This window comes from Gavialis gangeticus, unplaced genomic scaffold (genome assembly GCF_001723915.1).
Source record: "Gavialis gangeticus isolate Ggan-Ray unplaced genomic scaffold, GavGan_comp1, whole genome shotgun sequence".
In the NCBI taxonomy this organism is placed as follows: Eukaryota; Metazoa; Chordata; order Crocodylia; family Gavialidae; genus Gavialis; species Gavialis gangeticus.
Window position 1 is genome coordinate 13059976 of NW_017728980.1, and position 17119 is coordinate 13077094.

Sequence of the window (17119 nt, forward strand, 5' to 3'; positions counted from 1 at the left end):
GGGGGGGGGGGGGGGGGGGTGTTTTGGGACAGCCGGAGCCAGGCTGGGACAGGCCCGGGGCAGGGAGTGCCAGGCCAGTGCAAGCATCACGAGGGGGTGCAGGGGGGTACCTGGATGGGGCAGGCAGCATGGCGGAGCCAGGCCGGGGTGGGCAGCACCCCGGTGCCAACGCCAGCTCCCCCGCGCTGTCACCGAGGAGCGTGTGTAATGGTACCTGGGCTATTTTGGGCGCTGCCAGGCTGGGCCTGCGCCTCCCCCGCGTGCACCAGCTGCTGCTATTTCGGAGCTGCTGGCACGGCCCCCTCCCGCTGCTGGGGGTGGCCTCACGTCATCCGAGAGCTTTAAGCCTGGCAGGGGGAGGGTGTGGGAGTCACCGCCTTAACCCAGCCAGCGCTGGTCCGGGCCTTGCTGACGTCCAGCCAAAGCCGCTGCCCGGCTCCTCCGTAACCTTGCTGAGAGGGGAGCACTGCCTGCAGGGCTGGGGCCAGGACTCCTGGGTTGCTGGAGGGAGCGGGGTAGGCAGCGTGTGTCACGTGCAGCTCGGGGAGCAGGACTCCCAAGGTCTCCTCTCGCCCCTGTCTTCTGTGTAGCCGACGATCCCGAGGCGGACGGGCACTTGCTCCCTGCCCCCCCTGCCCCCACCCGCCCGGGCTCTGTGCTAACAGGCTCCATTACAGCTTGCCCAGCTGCTGGTGTCCGTCACACGAGGCGCCTCGCTAAGCCTGCTCCGCTAGCAGGGCCAGGGTGAGCTCACCCAAGGTCATGTGAAACCCTTCGAGTCCCCAGTCAGGGCACTGCTGTGAGGAAGCCCACAGCGCTGTCAGTGCCCAGGAGCTGAGTCAGGTGGGGGCCCCCACTCCAGCTGCCACGTGACGAGCGGACTTTATCCAGGCCGCGGGTTCCAAAGTCCTGCGCGCTCATGTGCAAGCAGCCGCAGGCCTGCATGCCAGGGGTTTGGGCACCGTCTCTGCTCGGGACCTGCCCGGGGTCAGTGTCCCACATGGGACAGCATTGCAGCGTATGGCAGTCCAGGCAAGTGCTCCTTATGGTCGGGGCGTTGCCCTGCAGCGGGCAGGGTCGCCTGGGGCCTGCCACGCAGTACCCCGGAGCTTAGAAAAGGATGACTCCCCCTCCACTAGCACAGGGGGAAACTGAGGCAGGATGCTGAGAAGCAGCCTGCCCAAGGTCAGACGTGGCACCCAGGAGTCGTGCTGCCCCAGCCACCGCGGGGGCTACGCTCCAGGGGGGAGCAGGGCCCTGACCCCACCAGCAGAGTGATTTGCCAGCGGCAAAGGGAGCCAGTCTGGCTCTGATGCTGGCCACAGCTGCCTTACACCACGCCAGCTCCCTCAGCAGCCAGCTGTGCCCAGACTCAGGGCTCAAGGGCTGGGACGGTGATCACCTGAGCACCCACGTGCTGCCTGCGGCGTGCCCGGTGCCATGTGCCTGAGCACCACCCACTCGCTCCCAGTGCCAGGGGCAGGCTCCATGCCTCACCCAGTCCAGGGGCAGGGCCTGCAGGTGCTGGGCACCTCGTCCTGCTGGCTCCAGCCCTTGCCCCATCACAGACCCGGGAGAGGCGGCTTGCCAAGGCCTCGCACTCGGGGCTTTGAGCACAGGCAGACTTTGCGTCTGGAGAAGGGCTGAGGCAGGGAGGTCTGGAGGAGGGCTGGCAGGGCCCATGGCATCCCCCACCCTGCTTGCCGCCCCATGGGACACTGGGGTGAGCGGAGCAACCTGGCCCCCGCAGGGCAGGGAGGATGAGTGTGGCTGCCAGGGGCAGCACATGTAAGACTGCTCCTTCCCTGCGTGCCGGGGGGCTGGGGTGGTGCTGGGGCCAGAGCCACATCCCCCCGGCTCCCTAGTCCTGGCCCCTGGGGGGCTGGCCCCCATCTCACCGCCGCCCTGCTCTCTCTGCAGAACTCCAAGACGGTGCAAGGTCTGACCGGCCTCCGCAACCTGGGCAACACGGTGAGTCCCCCCCGCTCAGCCGGGGAACCCCGATGCCCCCGCCTCTCTCCCTCCCTGCGCTGCCCGCCAGCCACGTGCCCGCATCTCGCAACTGCTGCGGAAACCGCAGCCCTCAGCAGGCACCCCTCCTTCGCACCGCCTGCACAGCACCCACGCAAAGAGGAACCCCTGCAACGGCAGGAAATCCCAGCCCCGAGTCCCCTGGCGTCCAGCTCCACCCCCGAGGGCATCCCTGGGGTGGAAGTCCCCTTTGCTTGTGGCTTCGAAGCCCCACCCTGGGCTTTGGCCCTTCCTCCCCTATGTTCCCCCCCACCGACCCCGGAGACGTACCAGGAGGTAGGTCTCGGGCCCTCGCCCGCCCCAGCCGGGGCTGTCGTGCCTGCCGTTGCCATGATGTCTCCTCTGCCTCCCCCAGTGCTTCATGAACTCCATCCTGCAGTGCCTGAGCAACACGCGGGAGCTGCGGGACTACTGCCTGCAGAGCCAGTACCTGCGGGACCTCAACAACACCAGCCGCATGCATACGGCCCTCATGTCAGGTGAGAGGCTGCGCCGGCCCCACGCTCCCTGGCAGCTCCGTCCGTCCGTCCTCCTCGCGGCCCTGCGCTGCCTCGGTGCCCCCCTGCAGCGCCGCAGCCCCCCTCTGCCCTCAGCCAGCCCACCCGGCAGCACCCGAGCCCCTGGGGGTGGTGGACAATGGCCTCCGCACCGGGCAGGGGTAAGCAGGGCTCTGGGCCTGCCACCCCCATCACCGCCGCGCTCCACCCCGCAGAGTTCGCGAAGCTGCTCCAGCTGCTCTGGACCTCACCGCCCAACGATGCCGTGAGCCCCTCTGAGTTCAAGACGCAGATCCAGAGATACGCCCCCCGCTTCGTGGGCTACAAGTAAGGCCCTGCCCAGCCGGAGGGGGGGAGGGAGGGGTAGCAGGGCAGCCTGGGCAGGGACGGTGCCATCTCACCCGACCCCCTGCCCCTTCCAGCCAGCAGGATGCCCAGGAGTTCCTGCGCTTCCTCCTCGACGGGCTGCACAGCGAGGTCAACCGGGTGCTGGTTCGGCCCCGCGCCAGTGCCGACAACCTGGATCATCTCCCGTGAGTGGGCATCACTTAGGGAGCGGCATCAAGGTGCCCTCCCTGGGATGAGGGACCATCCCCAGGCAGAGGCACCCAGCCTCTCCAGCACCTGCTTCTACCACCAATGCCCCCTACCCCATGGCCCCTGCCCTCCCTGAGGGACCAGATTGGGGGTGGGCAGTGGCACAACTGCAGCCCGTCAGGCCTTGATCAGGGTAATGCTTGGGGTGGGGAATAGGACTCCAGAGCTGGCCTCAACCAACAGGGTCCTTAGCGCCCAGGCACCTTCTCCCCTTGGCCCTTCCCCATGCGAGCAGCTGGGACGTGTGTCCTGCAGAGCCGGGGGTCCTGCAGAGGGCTGAAACCTGCCCGTGATGTCCCAGTTTCCTTAGTCTATGGGCCCTCTGGCACCTGGCACACAGCTGGGCCAGGGGTGCCCGTGCCAGGAGGAGAAAGGGGGGAGCCTGACCCTAGACCCTGGGGTTGGAGGGCTCAGGCTGTGGCACCTCTCACACGCTGCATGTCCCTGCAGGGATGAGGAGAAAGGGAGGCAGATGTGGAGGCGCTACCAAGAGCGGGAGGACAGCCGGATTGGGGGTGAGTGGGGCACAGGGGGCAGCTGGGCTCTGTAGCAGGGCCTGGGGGCAGCTGGGGAGGGCACGGGCAGGGCCGGGGCTGTGGGTGCAGCTAGCACTCCCAGACGCAGCCCCCGGCACCTCACTGCTCCTACTCCTGCCCCCAGATCTTTTTGTGGGACAGCTGAAGAGCTCCCTGACCTGCAGCGAGTGCGGCTACTGCTCCACGGCCTTCGACCCCTTCTGGGACCTGTCCCTGCCCATCCCCAAGGTAATGCCCGCAGCCTCGCGCCCCCAACCTGCCCCTGTCCTGCCCGCCCCAAGCACGTTCTCACCCTGCCTCCTCTCCCCGCAGAAGGGCTACGGGGAAGTGACCCTCATGGACTGCCTGCGCCTCTTCACCAAGGAGGACGTGCTGGACGGGAACGAGAAACCGGTACGGGGCGCCAGGGCTGGGGGCAGATAGATGGGCAGGGCAGGACGGATGGATGGGATGCAGAAGTCGTCAGGGCTCTGCTGCAGCAGCTGTGCAGGCCCAGGGTGCGAGGCTGCTCGCCTTGGGGAGGCACCTCGAGGTGGGCATCGCAGTCCTGGGCCTGTTTATTCTCGTCCCCCACCCGGGGAGCTCCCCTCGGCTTCGTCCCTCACTGGCCCTGTCTCCCCAGACATGCTGTCGCTGCAAGGCCCGGACGAGGTGCACCAAGAAGTTCAGCATCCAGAAGTTCCCCAAGATCCTGGTGCTCCGTATCCTTTAGTGCGCCCAAGTGCCCCACAGCTGCCATCCCAGCACCGGGCAGCCTGTGGGGATGCGGGGGGCATGGGTGGGGGCACCCCCAGATCCAGCAGGACATGGCAGGGGGTGCTGGGGCCTCCTGCTCTTCCCCTGTGCCCCTATCTCCATGCTGCCCTGGGCCTTTCCTTGACACGGCCCCCAGACCTGAAGCGCTTCTCGGAGGCCAGGATACGCACCAGCAAGCTCACCACCTTCGTCAACTTCCCGCTTAAGGACCTGGACCTGCGGGAGTTCGCGGCACAGAGCTGCAGTGAGTGCCCAAACAGCGGGCGGGGGCCGGGGGCACGTGCTTGCCCATCGCAGGGGCTCCAGTGCCACGCACCCCTCCACGGCCCCCCCACCAAGGGCAAGCTGTGGGGAGCTGTGGACTCCCCCTACCCCAGGCTTGTCTTGCCTCGCCAGGCAGGGCCCTGCCTCTCTGTGCCCTGCTCCATCCTCCCCACCACCCTCCCTCACAGAGCTGCGAACGGGACTCAGGCGTCCTCGTGCCTCCAGCTGCCCCCTCAGTCCCCAACGTCAGGCTGCTTCTGCCTGGCGAGTAGGACCCCGGGGTCCCCCACGGGTGCTCTCTGGGGCACTGGCATGGCCCCAGCGGTGCGGAGCAGAGGCAGGACGCTGTCCCCTGCCGTGGCTAATGGCTGTGTCTGTCCCCGCTCCCCCAGACCATGCTGTTTACAACCTGTATGCTGTGTCGAACCACTCCGGGACCACCATGGGGGGACACTACACGGCCTACTGCCGGAGCCCCGTGTCTGGCGAGTGGCACACCTTCAACGACTCCCGGTAAGGCCCACCCTGGGGTGCCGGCTGTGGGCGTGGGGCAGCTCTGACTGCAGAGGATGGGGGGGGGTGTGGGTTCCTTGCTCTTCCCCCCTCACCCTGATGGCCCCCCTCTGCCCACAGCGTCACCCCGATGTCCTCCAGCCACGTGCGGGGCAGCGATGCCTACCTGCTCTTCTACGAGCTGGCCAGCCCGTCTTCCCGTATGTAGCTCCTGCCGCCCAGCCCCGGAGCCTGGTGCCCGCGGGGCGGAGAGGACAGGACCACGCCTCAGGGGGCAGGTGCACAGGCCCCCTGCCCCCGCCCCTGCCCAGAAGAGAGGGCAAGGCTGCCCCTGGCATGGCAGCCAGGGCGGTTCCCAGCATTGGCAGAGCGAGGAGGAGCAGAGCTGGCACTGAGGAGCTGGAGTTGCGGCCCCGCCGTCGGCAGGGGCTGGCGTTTAGCTTCATTTGTTCCCTTTGGTGTGTAATAAAATGCTGAGCCACGACGGAGGGCACGGGAGCCTGGCTGCGCCCTGTGCCCCGCAGCATGCCGCCCAGGCAGCTCGGGACTGTGCCTCCTTCACCCGGTGTGGCGGCGTCCCCGGAGCCCGGCGCTGGGCATTGCCGCCTGCACCCAGCACACCACGGCACTGCGGGAAGGGAAGGACGCTGCGCTGCCCCTACCCTGCCCCTGCCGGGGCCAGGACTCGGAGCCCCAGCAGGCCTGTGCCCATCTCAGCCGGCCGGGGGGAGCCTCGTCGAGCTCCTTTGCATCCGTAACGGACCTTTCTCGGCCCGCAGCCGCTGCCCAGCTCCACGGGTCCCCGCTTCAGGCGGGTGCTACCTGCCTCCCATACGACGGTGCCTTAAAACATTTGGGGAGCGGCTGGGGGGCCCCATCCCCCCAGGCTGGGCTGTGCCCTGCCCCTACCCCGCTGCTCTGGGGCAGGCTGGGGTGCTCGGCTCTGCCCACAGCGCCCAGGGGAGCCCGCGGCTTCCCAGGGCCCGGCTGTGTCTGCCCCGTGAGATCCCCAGCACCCGGCAGGGGCAAGCCCCTCTTCCACGGGGGACATGCAGGATGGTCGCCCCCCCCGCCCCTGGCCCTGACAGCCTTTTTTAGCTTTTTCTGTAATTTATTCTCTCAGCCCCTTTCCTCCCACTCGTGTCCGGAGTGGGGGCACATCCAGTGTACCCGGCAGTTGGCCTGCCCCCGCCGCACAGTCCTCACTCCCGCAGGGCGGGTCGAAGAGGACGGTGCATGGCTCACGGAGGGGCTGGCGAGGGCACCGTGGAGGGGAAGGGGCACCATGGGGGGCTGGGGGTGCATTGCTTGTTTACTGTGTAAGCAAGGTGGGTGGGAGAGTGTGTTGTACAGGAATAAACTGGAGCTCAAACACCCCTGGCTGCCGTCCTTGTGCTTCCTGGGGCTCGTCGGGGTGGGGAGAGCCCTGCACACAGCTCCGAGCAGTGTCTGGGGGGTCTGGTGCGCAACCAGCCCGCAGTGGTGCTCCCCCCAGGGCCAGCTCCCTGCTTCAGGGCTGGAGCTGCCCCCTATGTGGGGGTCAGGAGGGACCGTGCCCAGGAGCCTGGCAGTGCCGTCTGCGCAGGAAGCACTGGTTGCTGTTGGCCTGAGCTTACCCGCTCCTACCACCCAGAGGGCAGGAGCAGCAGAGCATCAGCCCCCTGGGCAGCCGTCTTCAGCCACACAACCAGGCTGGACATAGAAGCACCCTGGGGTGCCAAAGCCAGCCTCTACAATCTCCCCCATCCCCCAAATACCCGGCATGCCCAGAGCACTAAGCCCCTCTCCCCACAGGCCCCGGCTCGCCCCAAAGCTCCCAACAAAAGGCTTTTCTCCCCTGCTTAGTAACGGAGCAGGGAGCCGGCGCTCGGGGAGCAGGAATGCGGCTGCCTGGCTGGGCTCCGGCTCCGGGCACTGCGGGAATGGGATGTGGGGAGGGAGGGGTGTTGTGACCCCCACACATGGGCGCACACTGCCCAGGGCCTGCCAAGGGGCAGCATCAGGCCAGGGGCATGCACTAAATAGATATTGGGGCAGGCTGAGACTGGAAGGGGCTGGAAAGAGGCAGGGAAAGGGGAAGCTGGGATTCTCCCCCAGAACAGGAAGCCGCAGCACCCAGAGCTGCCCCGTCCAGCCCGCACTTGTCTTGGGGCCAGGTTGGAGCAAGACTCAAAAGCTACACGACCTCTCAGTGGGGGCACAGCCACGGCCCCACGCCCCAGCTTTGCCACGAGCACGGCAGGGAGAGCAGCCCTGAGCAGGGTGAGACCTGCATGGGGAGGCACCGCACACTGGGCAGCTGCCCCCCTGCTCCACAATGCAGCCACCTCTGGAGAGGAGCCACTCACCCGCCCACAGCCCCCTCTGCATCCCGGCTGCCGGGGCCAGCAGCATGGAGCTGTGCCTTTAAGCCTCCGGCTTGCAGCGCCAGGGCACCTGACCTCAGCATCCTCAGCTGAGTTGGATTAAGGACTGGGGGTGGGCGCTTGGAGAGTCTCACGCCCCTCTTCCCCCCAGCCCAGCACAGCCCTGCTTTGGCTCCCGTGCCTTGCCGCCTCCCAAACTGTGCTCGTTTATATCCCGGTGGAAGTGGACGTCCAGGGGGGCAGAGGCCTGCGCAGCTGTGCTGATGGTGAAGGGGTTGTGAGAAGGGGCCTGGGGCTGGCAGGGGCAGGCAGCGGTGCCAGGCGGAAAAGCCCCCAGGGTGGGATTGTAGCCGGACCTGCCAGAGTTGCCATCCCGCTGCCATGAAGGATTTCACGGAGATCACCCTGTGCACCAATGGGCTGGACCACAGCAAGGTACGAGCACCCCCTGCCTCCGGCCTGTCCCACGGCCATTCCCTTCAGTGCTGACCCCTGCCCTCCAGTGCCCCCCAGCACGGTGCCACTGGCATGGGTTGATGGCCCAGAAAGCCCCCGTGGCTTGCAGCTCAGGAGCCACCAACTGCCCCGGGCATGGTGGTGCCCCCGACCGCAGCCCCCACTCCTTGCCTTGCAGACAGAGTTTTGCAATCCTGCCTTCGAACCTGAGAGCGAGGGGGCCGGGGCCATGCCCCCTGCCCAGCGCCGGACAGAGGCCAAGAACGGGAGCATCATGGGAGCCGCCTGGAACGGCCTCGGTACCGTCTGCCGGGGGCTGCGGCACCCTGGGGTGCCCTGCTGAACAAAGGGCACTGCGGTGGGGGGTGGGGGAGGCAGAGAAGCAGGGGACCCTGAGCCTGCCCCTGCCTGTCGAGGGGGTCTTCTCTGTGTCACAAGCCAGACCAGTCTGTAGCCCCTCCATGGAGGGGCTCACACTTCATGGGCACAGCGAACCATTGGCCCTGCCAGCTGCTGTGCCCCCAGGCCCGGGCGTCCTTTGCTCATAAGCTAGGGCCCAGCTTGGACCCACTGGCATCGTGGGGAGACCCCCCCCCCCACTCCCCAGCAGTGCTCCCGTGACGGGCTGCATGCACGGCTCCCACAGGCCGGCAGGGCTGGCGCCCGGCGGGGGAGATGCTGCGCCCCGACTGCAGGTTCTCGGGGCTCTGCGTGGTGCTGCTGAGCGTCCTCCTGCTGCTGCTCCTCGCCCTGCTCCTTGGCCTCGTCCTCTCCCGTGAGTACCAGCTGAGTACCAAGGAGCAGGGAGCCCAGCCTTGTTGGACCACCCTCCACAGCTCCTACCCTGGGAGGGCGATGCCAGGGCAGTGGTGGCAGCACGGGGAGCATCTTCCCTGCCCCCCTGCACCCTAGCCAAAGCTGGGTCTGGCAGCCTGGCTGCCTGGGGCGAGGAAGACTAGGGAAGGGAGGGGGTCCCAGAGCAGAGGAGAGGCCCTGCCTGGCCTTGGGCACCTGCAGGGTGCTGGGCACAAGTCCCAGGGAGCAGACCTACGCTCTGGGTGCCCCCAGGCCTGACTCCTCCTCGCTGTCCCGTCAGCACAGAGCTGACAGCCCACCCCCCCCCAGGCAGCTCTCCCTCCCTGGCTCCCCCTGCCAGCGGGACCACGGCACCTGCCCCCCGGAGCTCCCTGGCCCCCCAGGAACAGAGCAAGCTGCCCACGGCTGGCACGCCAGCGCCCGGTGAGTCTGGGGGGCACAGCCCCTTCCCCATGCCCCGCCACCCGGGGGTCTGGGGAGGCAGCCCCTCTGGGAGGTGAGCACCCCCGCAGGGTCTCTGCCCTGAACCCCCCATGCGTCCCCTCCGCCCGCAGCCTGCGGCGGGACCCTGCGAGGCCGAGAGGGCTCCTTCAGCTCCCCCAACTACCCGGCGCCCTACCCCCCCAACGCCCTGTGCGTGTGGCACATCCGGGTGCCCCCCGGGCTGGCCGTGCAGCTGAAGGTGGAGGTGCTCAGCGTGGAGGGCACTGCCACCTGCCTCTTTGACCGCCTGGAGCTCCACGAGGAGCCCGACGACGAGGGGACCAGCGCTCCCCCGGGCAGTGCAGCCAGGTGGGAGCCCCGTCCCCTCTCTCAGCCAGCCCTCTTCTGGGGAGCCCCTGGTGCCCGTCTCCACCTTGTCCCCCCCAGCAGCCCTGGCCCGGGGCAAACGCTGCCCAGAAGGGGCAGGGGCTACAGCAGCTGTGGGTGGGGACTGAGGGGCACCCGCCAAGGGAGGCTGCAGCAATGGTGTGGGGCGGAGGGGCCCAGGCTGGCATGGGGGGGACACCTGCCCCACGCCATGAGCAGGGCCTCCGGTGTTGGTTGGGGAGGGGGCACCGCAGAGCAGCCCTGCATCTGCCCACCCACAGGTACCCCCCCGGATGGCATGGAGGGGGTGGTCACGCGTGGCACCACCGGGGCTCACGCACCCCCTCCGCAGGTTCTGTGGCAGCGTGGCGCCCCCCACGCTCAACACCAACACCAGCCGGCTCCGTGTCACCTTCATGTCCGACGGCAGCGTGAGCGCCCGGGGCTTCAGCGCCCGCTACCGTGCCATTGCGCCCAGCGAGAGTGAGTGCTGGGCTTGCCGCCCACCGGGGTCCGGGGGGAGCAGCCTGGAGGGGCGCAGCAGGCTTGGGGAGGGGCGGGGGCTTGGGGTGAGGATGCTGGCACTGGCTGCAGGCAGGGACCCGCTGGCCAGCGGTCATCAGTGTATCCAGGGCCCGTCGCCCTGCCCGGCACGGCTCTGGCGGAGCCGGGCATCCTCCAGGCCCTGTCTGCCCATGCCCTAGAGAGCTGCGCCTGGGACGAGTTCCCGTGCGACGCCGGGCGCTGCCTGCCCCTTGGCTCCGTCTGCGACGGCTTCCACGACTGCGCCGACCACGGCGACGAAGCCGACTGCAGCCACAAGCCCCGAGGTGCGGGTGGCCGGGCAGGGCTGGGGACAGGCGAGGCTGGGGAGGTCGGGGGAGGTGGCCAAACGCACTGCCTCCCGGGGTCACGGCTCCTGGGATGCCGCATGGGTGGGTGCTGCCTGGATGCCCGTGCCTGGCCCGGGCCCTGGCACTGTGCCGCCGGCAGGAGGGGCGAAGGGCGCGTGGCGTCTCCTGCCCCACGGCCTGTCTGTGTCCTTCCAGAGTGCGGCGGGGCACTGACCAGCCTGGAGGGGCAGATTTCCACCCCCAACCACCCCCGGCCCTACCCGCACCAGCAGGTGAGTGCAGAGGCCGAGCCACGGTGCCCAGGCAGGGTGCTCAGCTCACGTCCCAGGAAACCACCTCCGTGAGGCAGGGGTCAGCCCCTGGCTGGAGAGGGGAGCGGGGCAGAGAGCATCTCCACCCAGCCCCCCTGAGCTCCTGGGAATGGGTGGGGGGGCTCGTGCCTGGCCAGCGCTTCCCCCAGAGGCGGGCAGTGCCCGCGGCACCCCCCCCAGCAGGTGCACCCCCCAATCTCTTGCAGCTGTGCCTGTGGCAGATCTCAGTGCCCGAGGGCCACCTCGTCACCTTGCGCTTCCACAACTTCAGCCTGGAGGCGCAGGACGGCTGCTCCTTCGACTTCGTGGAGGTGCACGATGGTGCGGGCACCAGCGCCCACAACCTGCTGGGCAGGTAGGGCCCTTCCCCGCCTCTGCTCCCCGGGGTCTCCTCCATGCCCCCCGCCTGCCCGCCGCTCCCACTGCCCGTGTCCTGGCAGGTTCTGCGGCTCCCGACTGCCGCCCGCCCTGACCTCGACGCGCCACGTCATGACTGTCCTGTTCGTGGCCGATGACGGGGTGGCCGACGACGGGTTCTTCGCCACCTACCAGGCCTGGAACGCCACGGAGCGTAGGAGCCGGGTCTTGGGGGGCCGGGGGCACCCACTGCCCGGGCACGGGGGGCTGGGCCTTCTAAGCCCCTTGCTGTGTCTCCCTGCCCCAGGATGCCAGGCGGCGCGGTGGCATGGTTGGCTCCCTGGGCTGGGACATTGCAGTTTAGTTCCTGGCTCTACTTCAGGCCTGCGGGGTGAGCTTGGGGCGTTCCCCCCCCCCCACACACACACACACTGGCTTGTGCCTCAGTTTCCCCAGCTGCAAGCCCAGGGGCGAGGAGGAAGCCTGGTGTCTCCCGCTGCTGACTTGGAGCTGCAAGCCTGTCCGTGGGGAGTCACGCCAGCCCACGCAGCCCCAGCTCTGGCCTGGCTCCGGTATCCCCTGCCCCCTGACCCTGCCGGAGCCAGTGCCTCCTGCTGGGCTCCGGCCCAGTTTGAGCTGAGGCTGTGGGGGCTGGGGGGCTATGCCACAGCCAGAGCTGCACCCTCCTGCCTGCCCCGTGCGTGGCGCCTGGGGGTGGACGGAGGAACCGGGAACAAGCCCCAGGTCCCCGGAGCGGCCGGATGCTGTCCTGAGCTCCCTGCACTTTCCCACGCTCCCTCTTCCCCCCTCCCCGTGGGAACGGGTCTCCTTGCAAGGCCCTGCTCCCATGCTCCAGCCTGAGGCCAGGCCCTGCCATAATGACCCCTGAGCCCCAGCCCACCCGTCTCCCTCGGCGCTAGGGACGGCGCCACAGCAGCTCTGCGGTGCCCCAAAAGCACCAGCCTCCCTCGGGTCCTTGCACCCCCAGTCCCAAGGGCCTGCGACCGCAGAGGGGCCAGGTGCGGGGAGCCTTCACCGCGCCCCTCCTCCGCTCACCCCCTGCAGGGACATGCAGCCCCTGGGAGTTCGCCTGCGGGAGCGGGGAGTGCCAGGCGCCCGAGGCGGTGTGCGACGGCTGGCACGACTGCCCTGACGGCAGCGACGAGCTCAACTGCACCAGCACGCGCCCCCCGCCTGTCGGTGAGCGCCTCGTGCCCCGCGCGTGTGACCCATCAGCCCCGGTGCCCCCGGACCTGCCCCCCGTTGACAGTGCCCCTGCCCCACCAGAGTCCTGCGAGCTGATCCGTGTGGAGATGTGCCTGGGGCTGAGCTACAATGCCACGGCCTTCCCCAACATCTGGCTGAACATCCCCGACCAGCAAGGCGCCGCCGACGTGCTGCGGGGCTACAAGGTGAGCTGGGCACCGGGGCAGGGCAGGCGGGGTATGGGCCCAGCCCGGCCCGGCCCGGCCCTGCCCAGCCGCATCTCCCAGCCCCTCTCTCCTGCAGAGCCTGGCAGGGCTGTCCTGCTACCAGCCCCTGCGCCTGCTGGTCTGCGGGCTCTTCGTGCCCCGGTGTACCCCTGATGGGGGGGTCCTGCGGCCCTGCCGCCCCGTGTGCCTGGCAGCTGAGCAGCGCTGCCAGCCGGCCCTCGACCTCCTGGGCATGGCCTGGCCCATCAACTGCAGCATCCTGCCAGACGCCAGCCACCCCGAGGAGTGCGTCCAGCCCTGAGCCCCCCGCGCAGCCCCCCTGCAGCAGGGCAGGAGCTCCCGCCTGGGCTCCTGGGGGGTAGAGACCTCAGCCCAGCAGCAGGGAGGTGAATCGTGGCTGTTTCCTCCCATGGGCACAGGCCCGGGCACAGGTAAAGTCCATCTGGTTCCAACCCCTGCTTTCCCACAGCCCATGTGTCCAGCCACGATGATCCTCCTGTGCCTCAGTTTCCCTGTCTGTAAAGCAGAGGTGCAGGTAGCCTCTGGGCCAAGGTGGGAGGATGAAGTCATGGCAGCTGGTGAGGGTCCCTGGCCCCTCTGTGACTGGAGCCAGAGAAGGAGCAAGGTGGTCAAAGCCTGATGGGGCTGGGGCAGCCGGGGGGGTGCTGGGCCAGTACTTGCCCCTCTATGGGGCAGCCTAAGGCATTGGGCTCCCTAGTGCCTTTCCTTGCCCTTTTTATGGGTGCTTCTCTCCAGAGCTGCTTGCATGCCAGGCAACTTACTGCAGCAGGCTGAGGGTTAATCCTGAATGCAGGGCACATCCTGGGCCCATGGCTGGCTGCAGCTGTCTCCTTCACCCGGGATGTCTCGTGCCTTGGGTAATAAACAGCATGAGCAGCTTGCAAACACGCTTGGCCTCACCACTGCTTGGAGCACGCGTGTATGTGAGGGGAGGGAGGGAGCAGGGGGGACCAGCACCGCCACCTCCGAGCTGGGAAGCCAAGGCACAGAGGAGGGAGCGCAGCGTGGCGGCAGGGGCATGGTGGGATGAACCCCTGGGCGCCCGAGGCTCCAGGCCCTGGAGCATGGGCGTCACAGGCTGGGGGCAGGGAGTGGGCAAGGACCTGGCTGCTGGCTGGGGGCACAAGCTCAGAGCCAAGCTGTGGCCGGTGGGGGCTGGGGAAGCAGCAGGCGCTCCCTTGGCTCCTCCCTGGCCCAGTGGCTGGTCCCCAGGGACGGATGCTCATCTCTGAGCCCGTCTTGCGCCCTGGCTGGGGAAGGGAAACAAGGGGCTTCCACTCTGGAGTATGGGAAAGGGCCAAGGCCGGAGCCGCTGAGCCCTGGCACGTCTCCCAGCCATCGGCCATTCAGCCTGGAGGAGCCTCAAAGCCACCGAGCCGCGTCGGCCAAAGGCAACATCCGTCCTCACCTTGGAAAAGAACCGCTGCAGGCCCGGACGGGCTGACCCTGGGCTGGGCACCGCGACAGCTGGCACTGCCACCGGGCCTGCCTGCCCGCTGCAAGGCCCAGCAAAGCCTTCCCTGGGGGGGCGTGGGGAGAGCAGGGTGGGGGCCATGGGGTGGTGTGTGCACCATGCGTGTGCATTGCCAGGGGATGTGTGTGCAAAGAGGGATATGTTTTCTATTAGCAGGGGTGTGCATGAGCAGGGTGATGCATGTGCTGCCAATTCATGGAGCATGTGCACAACATTCAAGGGGCCGCGTGTCGGGCTCATGTGTCTGTACCGTGTTGGCGGGCCTGCGGCACAGGGCCGGCAGCCAGGGGCTTGGCTGTGATGTGATAGGAAGTGCAGGGAGTGCTCCAGGGCCGGGTGGTGAGTGTTGGCTGTGAACAGGGTGTGTGCGTGTGTGTGCATGCGTGTACTGTGAGGGCTGGTACTTGGTGCTGGTGGGTGTGCATCCTGAGTGTATGGGGGGGTGTTTACAGGCAAGGTGTGTGTGGGTGTGCTGCTAGCATGCGTGTGAGTGAGTGTGCAAATTGCTAGAGAACTGTGGGCATGGGAGGGGTGTACTGCTAGTGTGTGGGTGTAGCGGGGTGTACTGCTACCCTGTACCGTGTATGCTAGTGAGCGTGCATGAGCCTGCATGGGTGTGCTCTGCTAGCATGCAGTGCATGTGCCAGTACCTGGCATCGACCATGCGTGGCATTAAAGGCGTGTGCATGCAGCCCGGCAGGTGTGAGCACATTTTGATGGAGCCGAGGCCCCGGCCCCAGCCAGCCCTGCTCCCCGCGGAGGCCGGCCGCTCGCCCCCGCCCTGTGCAGCGCTCGCGGTCCCAGCCCTGTCACTGCTTCCAAAGAAGCAACCACAAGAATGAGGCGCCGCGGTTCCCCTTGCCAGGCCTGGCTCCATGCAGCACGGAGGCTGCTGCGCTTCCCGTGGGGGCGGGGGGCGGTGATGCTCACGGCCCCTCGTCGATCCCCGGCTTCACCCAGCTTGGCCTGGTGCATCGTCTTCTGCCCTGGCCCCGTCTGGGAGAGCTGTGGAGGGACGATGCCCTGGGCAAAGGTGTCTTTTCAAGTCCTGGCTCCCTGAGGCCCCTATCCCAGGGGCGTAGTGTCCATCCGTCTGTCTGCCTCCGCCTCCCGCTGCCTCTGCTGACACCCTGGGAGCCTTCCTCATGCCTTGTAGCTCTTGGCTCCCAAATTCCCCCGTTTCCTTTGGAGCTGGGAGGAGAGCTGGGAGGAGAGGGTGAGGGGGGCCGGGGGGGAAGGCAGCTTTCCCAGGGCTTTCGTCACAGCTGAAGTGGTCAGGAAGAGCTCCAGGACCTTCTGAGCCAGAAGGGAGTGAGGAGTCGGGCAGCACGGGAGCCGGCAGACGCGGGGAGCGCAGCCAGTGGGGACACCACGGAGGGCAGCTCCTGCCTGGGGAGAGCGGGACCTGCCAGGGAGCCACTCAGCCACGGCACAGTCCAGCCAGGTTTATTTTCCTTCCTTTTCCTCTAGTGCAGGGGTGCAGGGGTGGGGGGGCTTCCCCTCTGCCCTGAATGCAGGGGTCCACGGTGCAAGGGACCCCAGCCAGCTGGGAGCCAGTCAGGGGGAGAGGGCTGCGTGGGGCAGTGTGGGATGCAGTGGGGTTAGGGGGGATGCTGGCCCAGCCCCGCCCGGCAGAGGCTGGGTGGGATGAGTGCCAGCCCTGCAGGACGCTGCCCCGGGCTCGGCAGTGCGCCTGCTGTGGGCACGGCACGCCAGCCCTGACGTGACTGCTCCTGGGCCTGCGCACCGGGCCGGCAGCCCTGCGTGTGCGGGTTGAGCCAGCGAGGACGGAGGCCCCCCAGGGACAGGAAACGGGCAGGTCCCGGGCCTCGTGCCAGCATCCTCACATGCCGAGTGTGCGCACACAGAGCTCGCAACCCACCGCACACGCGCACACCCAGAGCAAACTACCCCCTACCCCACACATGCCCACAGCTCACAACTTGTGCAGACCCCTTGCAGCTCACCCCCCAGGCATCACTCAGCGCACCACACACATCCCCCCAATTGCACAGACCTCACCCTTTGCAGCCCCCCACCCACGCACGCACGCACTCCTCCCAGTGCCATACCCTCCACCCGTCCGTAGCCCCCCGCCGCTCCCACGGCCTGGCAGGGAGGCCCGGGCCTTGCACACCCCGCCCTGCGTGCCAGGCGAGTGCCGGCCGGCGGTGGGCCCCAACGAGCGCACGCAGCAGGAATGTGCTGGAGCTGCTGGAAGGCGTCACCGCATTCCAGACGCCTCGCGACAGCTCCTGCGGATGCTGGGCTGGCCGGGGGGCCGGGGCCAAACCGGGCCTGGGCTGGACCAGTCTGGCCTCCGCGGACACTGGGCCGGACGAGCCCCCGCCCTCCCAGCATCCCCCTTCTGGCTGCCAGTGCACCGTGGGGCAGCAGGGAGAAGGGGGGAGGAGGAGGGGCAGGGAAGGGGGCCGTGGGGCTCTCCAGCCCCACCCCCAGCAGCCATGATCTGGGTCTCCTTCCAGGCAGCAGGATCCTGGGAAGGTGGAGATTGCTGCGCCAGCCCTACCACAGTCCCCAGCTCGGGCCTGCCCCACCGCCATCAGCCAAGCCAAATAGCCCCGTGGCCAGCCAGGCCCATGTCTGCCACAGGCAGTGGGGCACCCCCTGGCCCAGTTGGGCCCCAAGGCACAGAGCGCCCCTGCTGCAGGAGCCACGCCACGCTGTGCCAGGGGTCTGCCTCTGCCTCTGCTCCAGACCTCACAGCTCGCTCTGCTTGCAGCCCCGGCGCGGCACAGCCTGGCGATGAAGCAGCTCCTCGTCCTCCTCGGGATGATCGCTGGCGCCCTCCAGATCGAGGACAACAAGATCCCCAGCCTGTGCTCTGGCCATCCGGGGCTGCCGGGGACACCGGGGGTGCACGGGAGCCAGGGTCTGCCCGGCAGGGACGGTCGTGATGGCCGGGACGGAGCAGCTGGGGGGCAGGGAGAGAAGGGGGAGATGGGCCCCCCAGGTAAGGAGATGCTGAGCCATTACCCAGGAAGGGGCTGGGGGGGGGGGGCCTTT

General features: G+C 68.3%; 3 protein-coding genes across 6 annotated transcripts in view; all 3 read left to right on the forward strand.

The window, feature by feature from the left end:
* The window catches only part of USP2 (ubiquitin specific peptidase 2), a 28228-nt gene extending 21660 nt beyond the window's left edge, over window positions 1–6568 (forward strand). For all 4 annotated transcript variants that reach the window (XM_019510208.1, XM_019510201.1, XM_019510186.1 and 1 more), the window contains exons 3-13: window positions 1921–1971; window positions 2387–2510; window positions 2744–2855; window positions 2951–3061; window positions 3576–3640; window positions 3786–3889; window positions 3974–4054; window positions 4284–4362; window positions 4554–4661; window positions 5074–5194; window positions 5315–6568. In XM_019510208.1, coding sequence (XP_019365753.1) covers window positions 1921–1971; window positions 2387–2510; window positions 2744–2855; window positions 2951–3061; window positions 3576–3640; window positions 3786–3889; window positions 3974–4054; window positions 4284–4362; window positions 4554–4661; window positions 5074–5194; window positions 5315–5402 — 1044 coding nt within the window. In that variant the 3' untranslated portion in view covers window positions 5403–6568. The remainder of the gene's footprint in view (window positions 1–1920; window positions 1972–2386; window positions 2511–2743; window positions 2856–2950; window positions 3062–3575; window positions 3641–3785; window positions 3890–3973; window positions 4055–4283; window positions 4363–4553; window positions 4662–5073; window positions 5195–5314) is intronic.
* A 1016-nt stretch (window positions 6569–7584) lies between these two features.
* MFRP (membrane frizzled-related protein) lies at window positions 7585–13212 on the forward strand. Its single transcript, XM_019510266.1, has 13 exons — window positions 7585–7995; window positions 8195–8315; window positions 8663–8791; window positions 9118–9255; window positions 9387–9624; window positions 9995–10125; window positions 10347–10472; window positions 10692–10768; window positions 11014–11162; window positions 11248–11378; window positions 12230–12364; window positions 12452–12576; window positions 12674–13212. The coding sequence occupies exons 1-13, from the start codon at window positions 7942–7944 to the stop codon at window positions 12896–12898; spliced, it is 1779 nt and encodes a 592-aa protein (XP_019365811.1). The 5' UTR covers window positions 7585–7941; the 3' UTR covers window positions 12899–13212.
* A 1427-nt stretch (window positions 13213–14639) lies between these two features.
* The window catches only part of C1QTNF5 (C1q and tumor necrosis factor related protein 5), a 4436-nt gene continuing 1956 nt past the window's right edge, over window positions 14640–17119 (forward strand). Inside the window, exons 1-2 of the mRNA XM_019510259.1 lie at window positions 14640–15529; window positions 16833–17066. Of these exons, the coding sequence (XP_019365804.1) occupies window positions 16859–17066 (208 nt within the window). The 5' untranslated portion in view covers window positions 14640–15529; window positions 16833–16858. The remainder of the gene's footprint in view (window positions 15530–16832; window positions 17067–17119) is intronic.

What these genes read in the sequence shown, in the direction of transcription:
- MFRP (XM_019510266.1), top strand. Translation starts at nt 7,942, where the DNA reads ATGAAGGATTTCACGGAGATCACCCTGTGCACCAATGGGCTGGACCAC. An exon ending in ATGGGCTGGACCACAGCAAG is followed by an intron (nt 7,996 to 8,194) that starts GTACGAGCACCC and finishes CTTGCCTTGCAG; the next exon opens with ACAGAGTTTTGCAATCCTGC. An exon ending in CTGCAGCCACAAGCCCCGAG is followed by an intron (nt 10,473 to 10,691) that starts GTGCGGGTGGCC and finishes GTGTCCTTCCAG; the next exon opens with AGTGCGGCGGGGCACTGACC.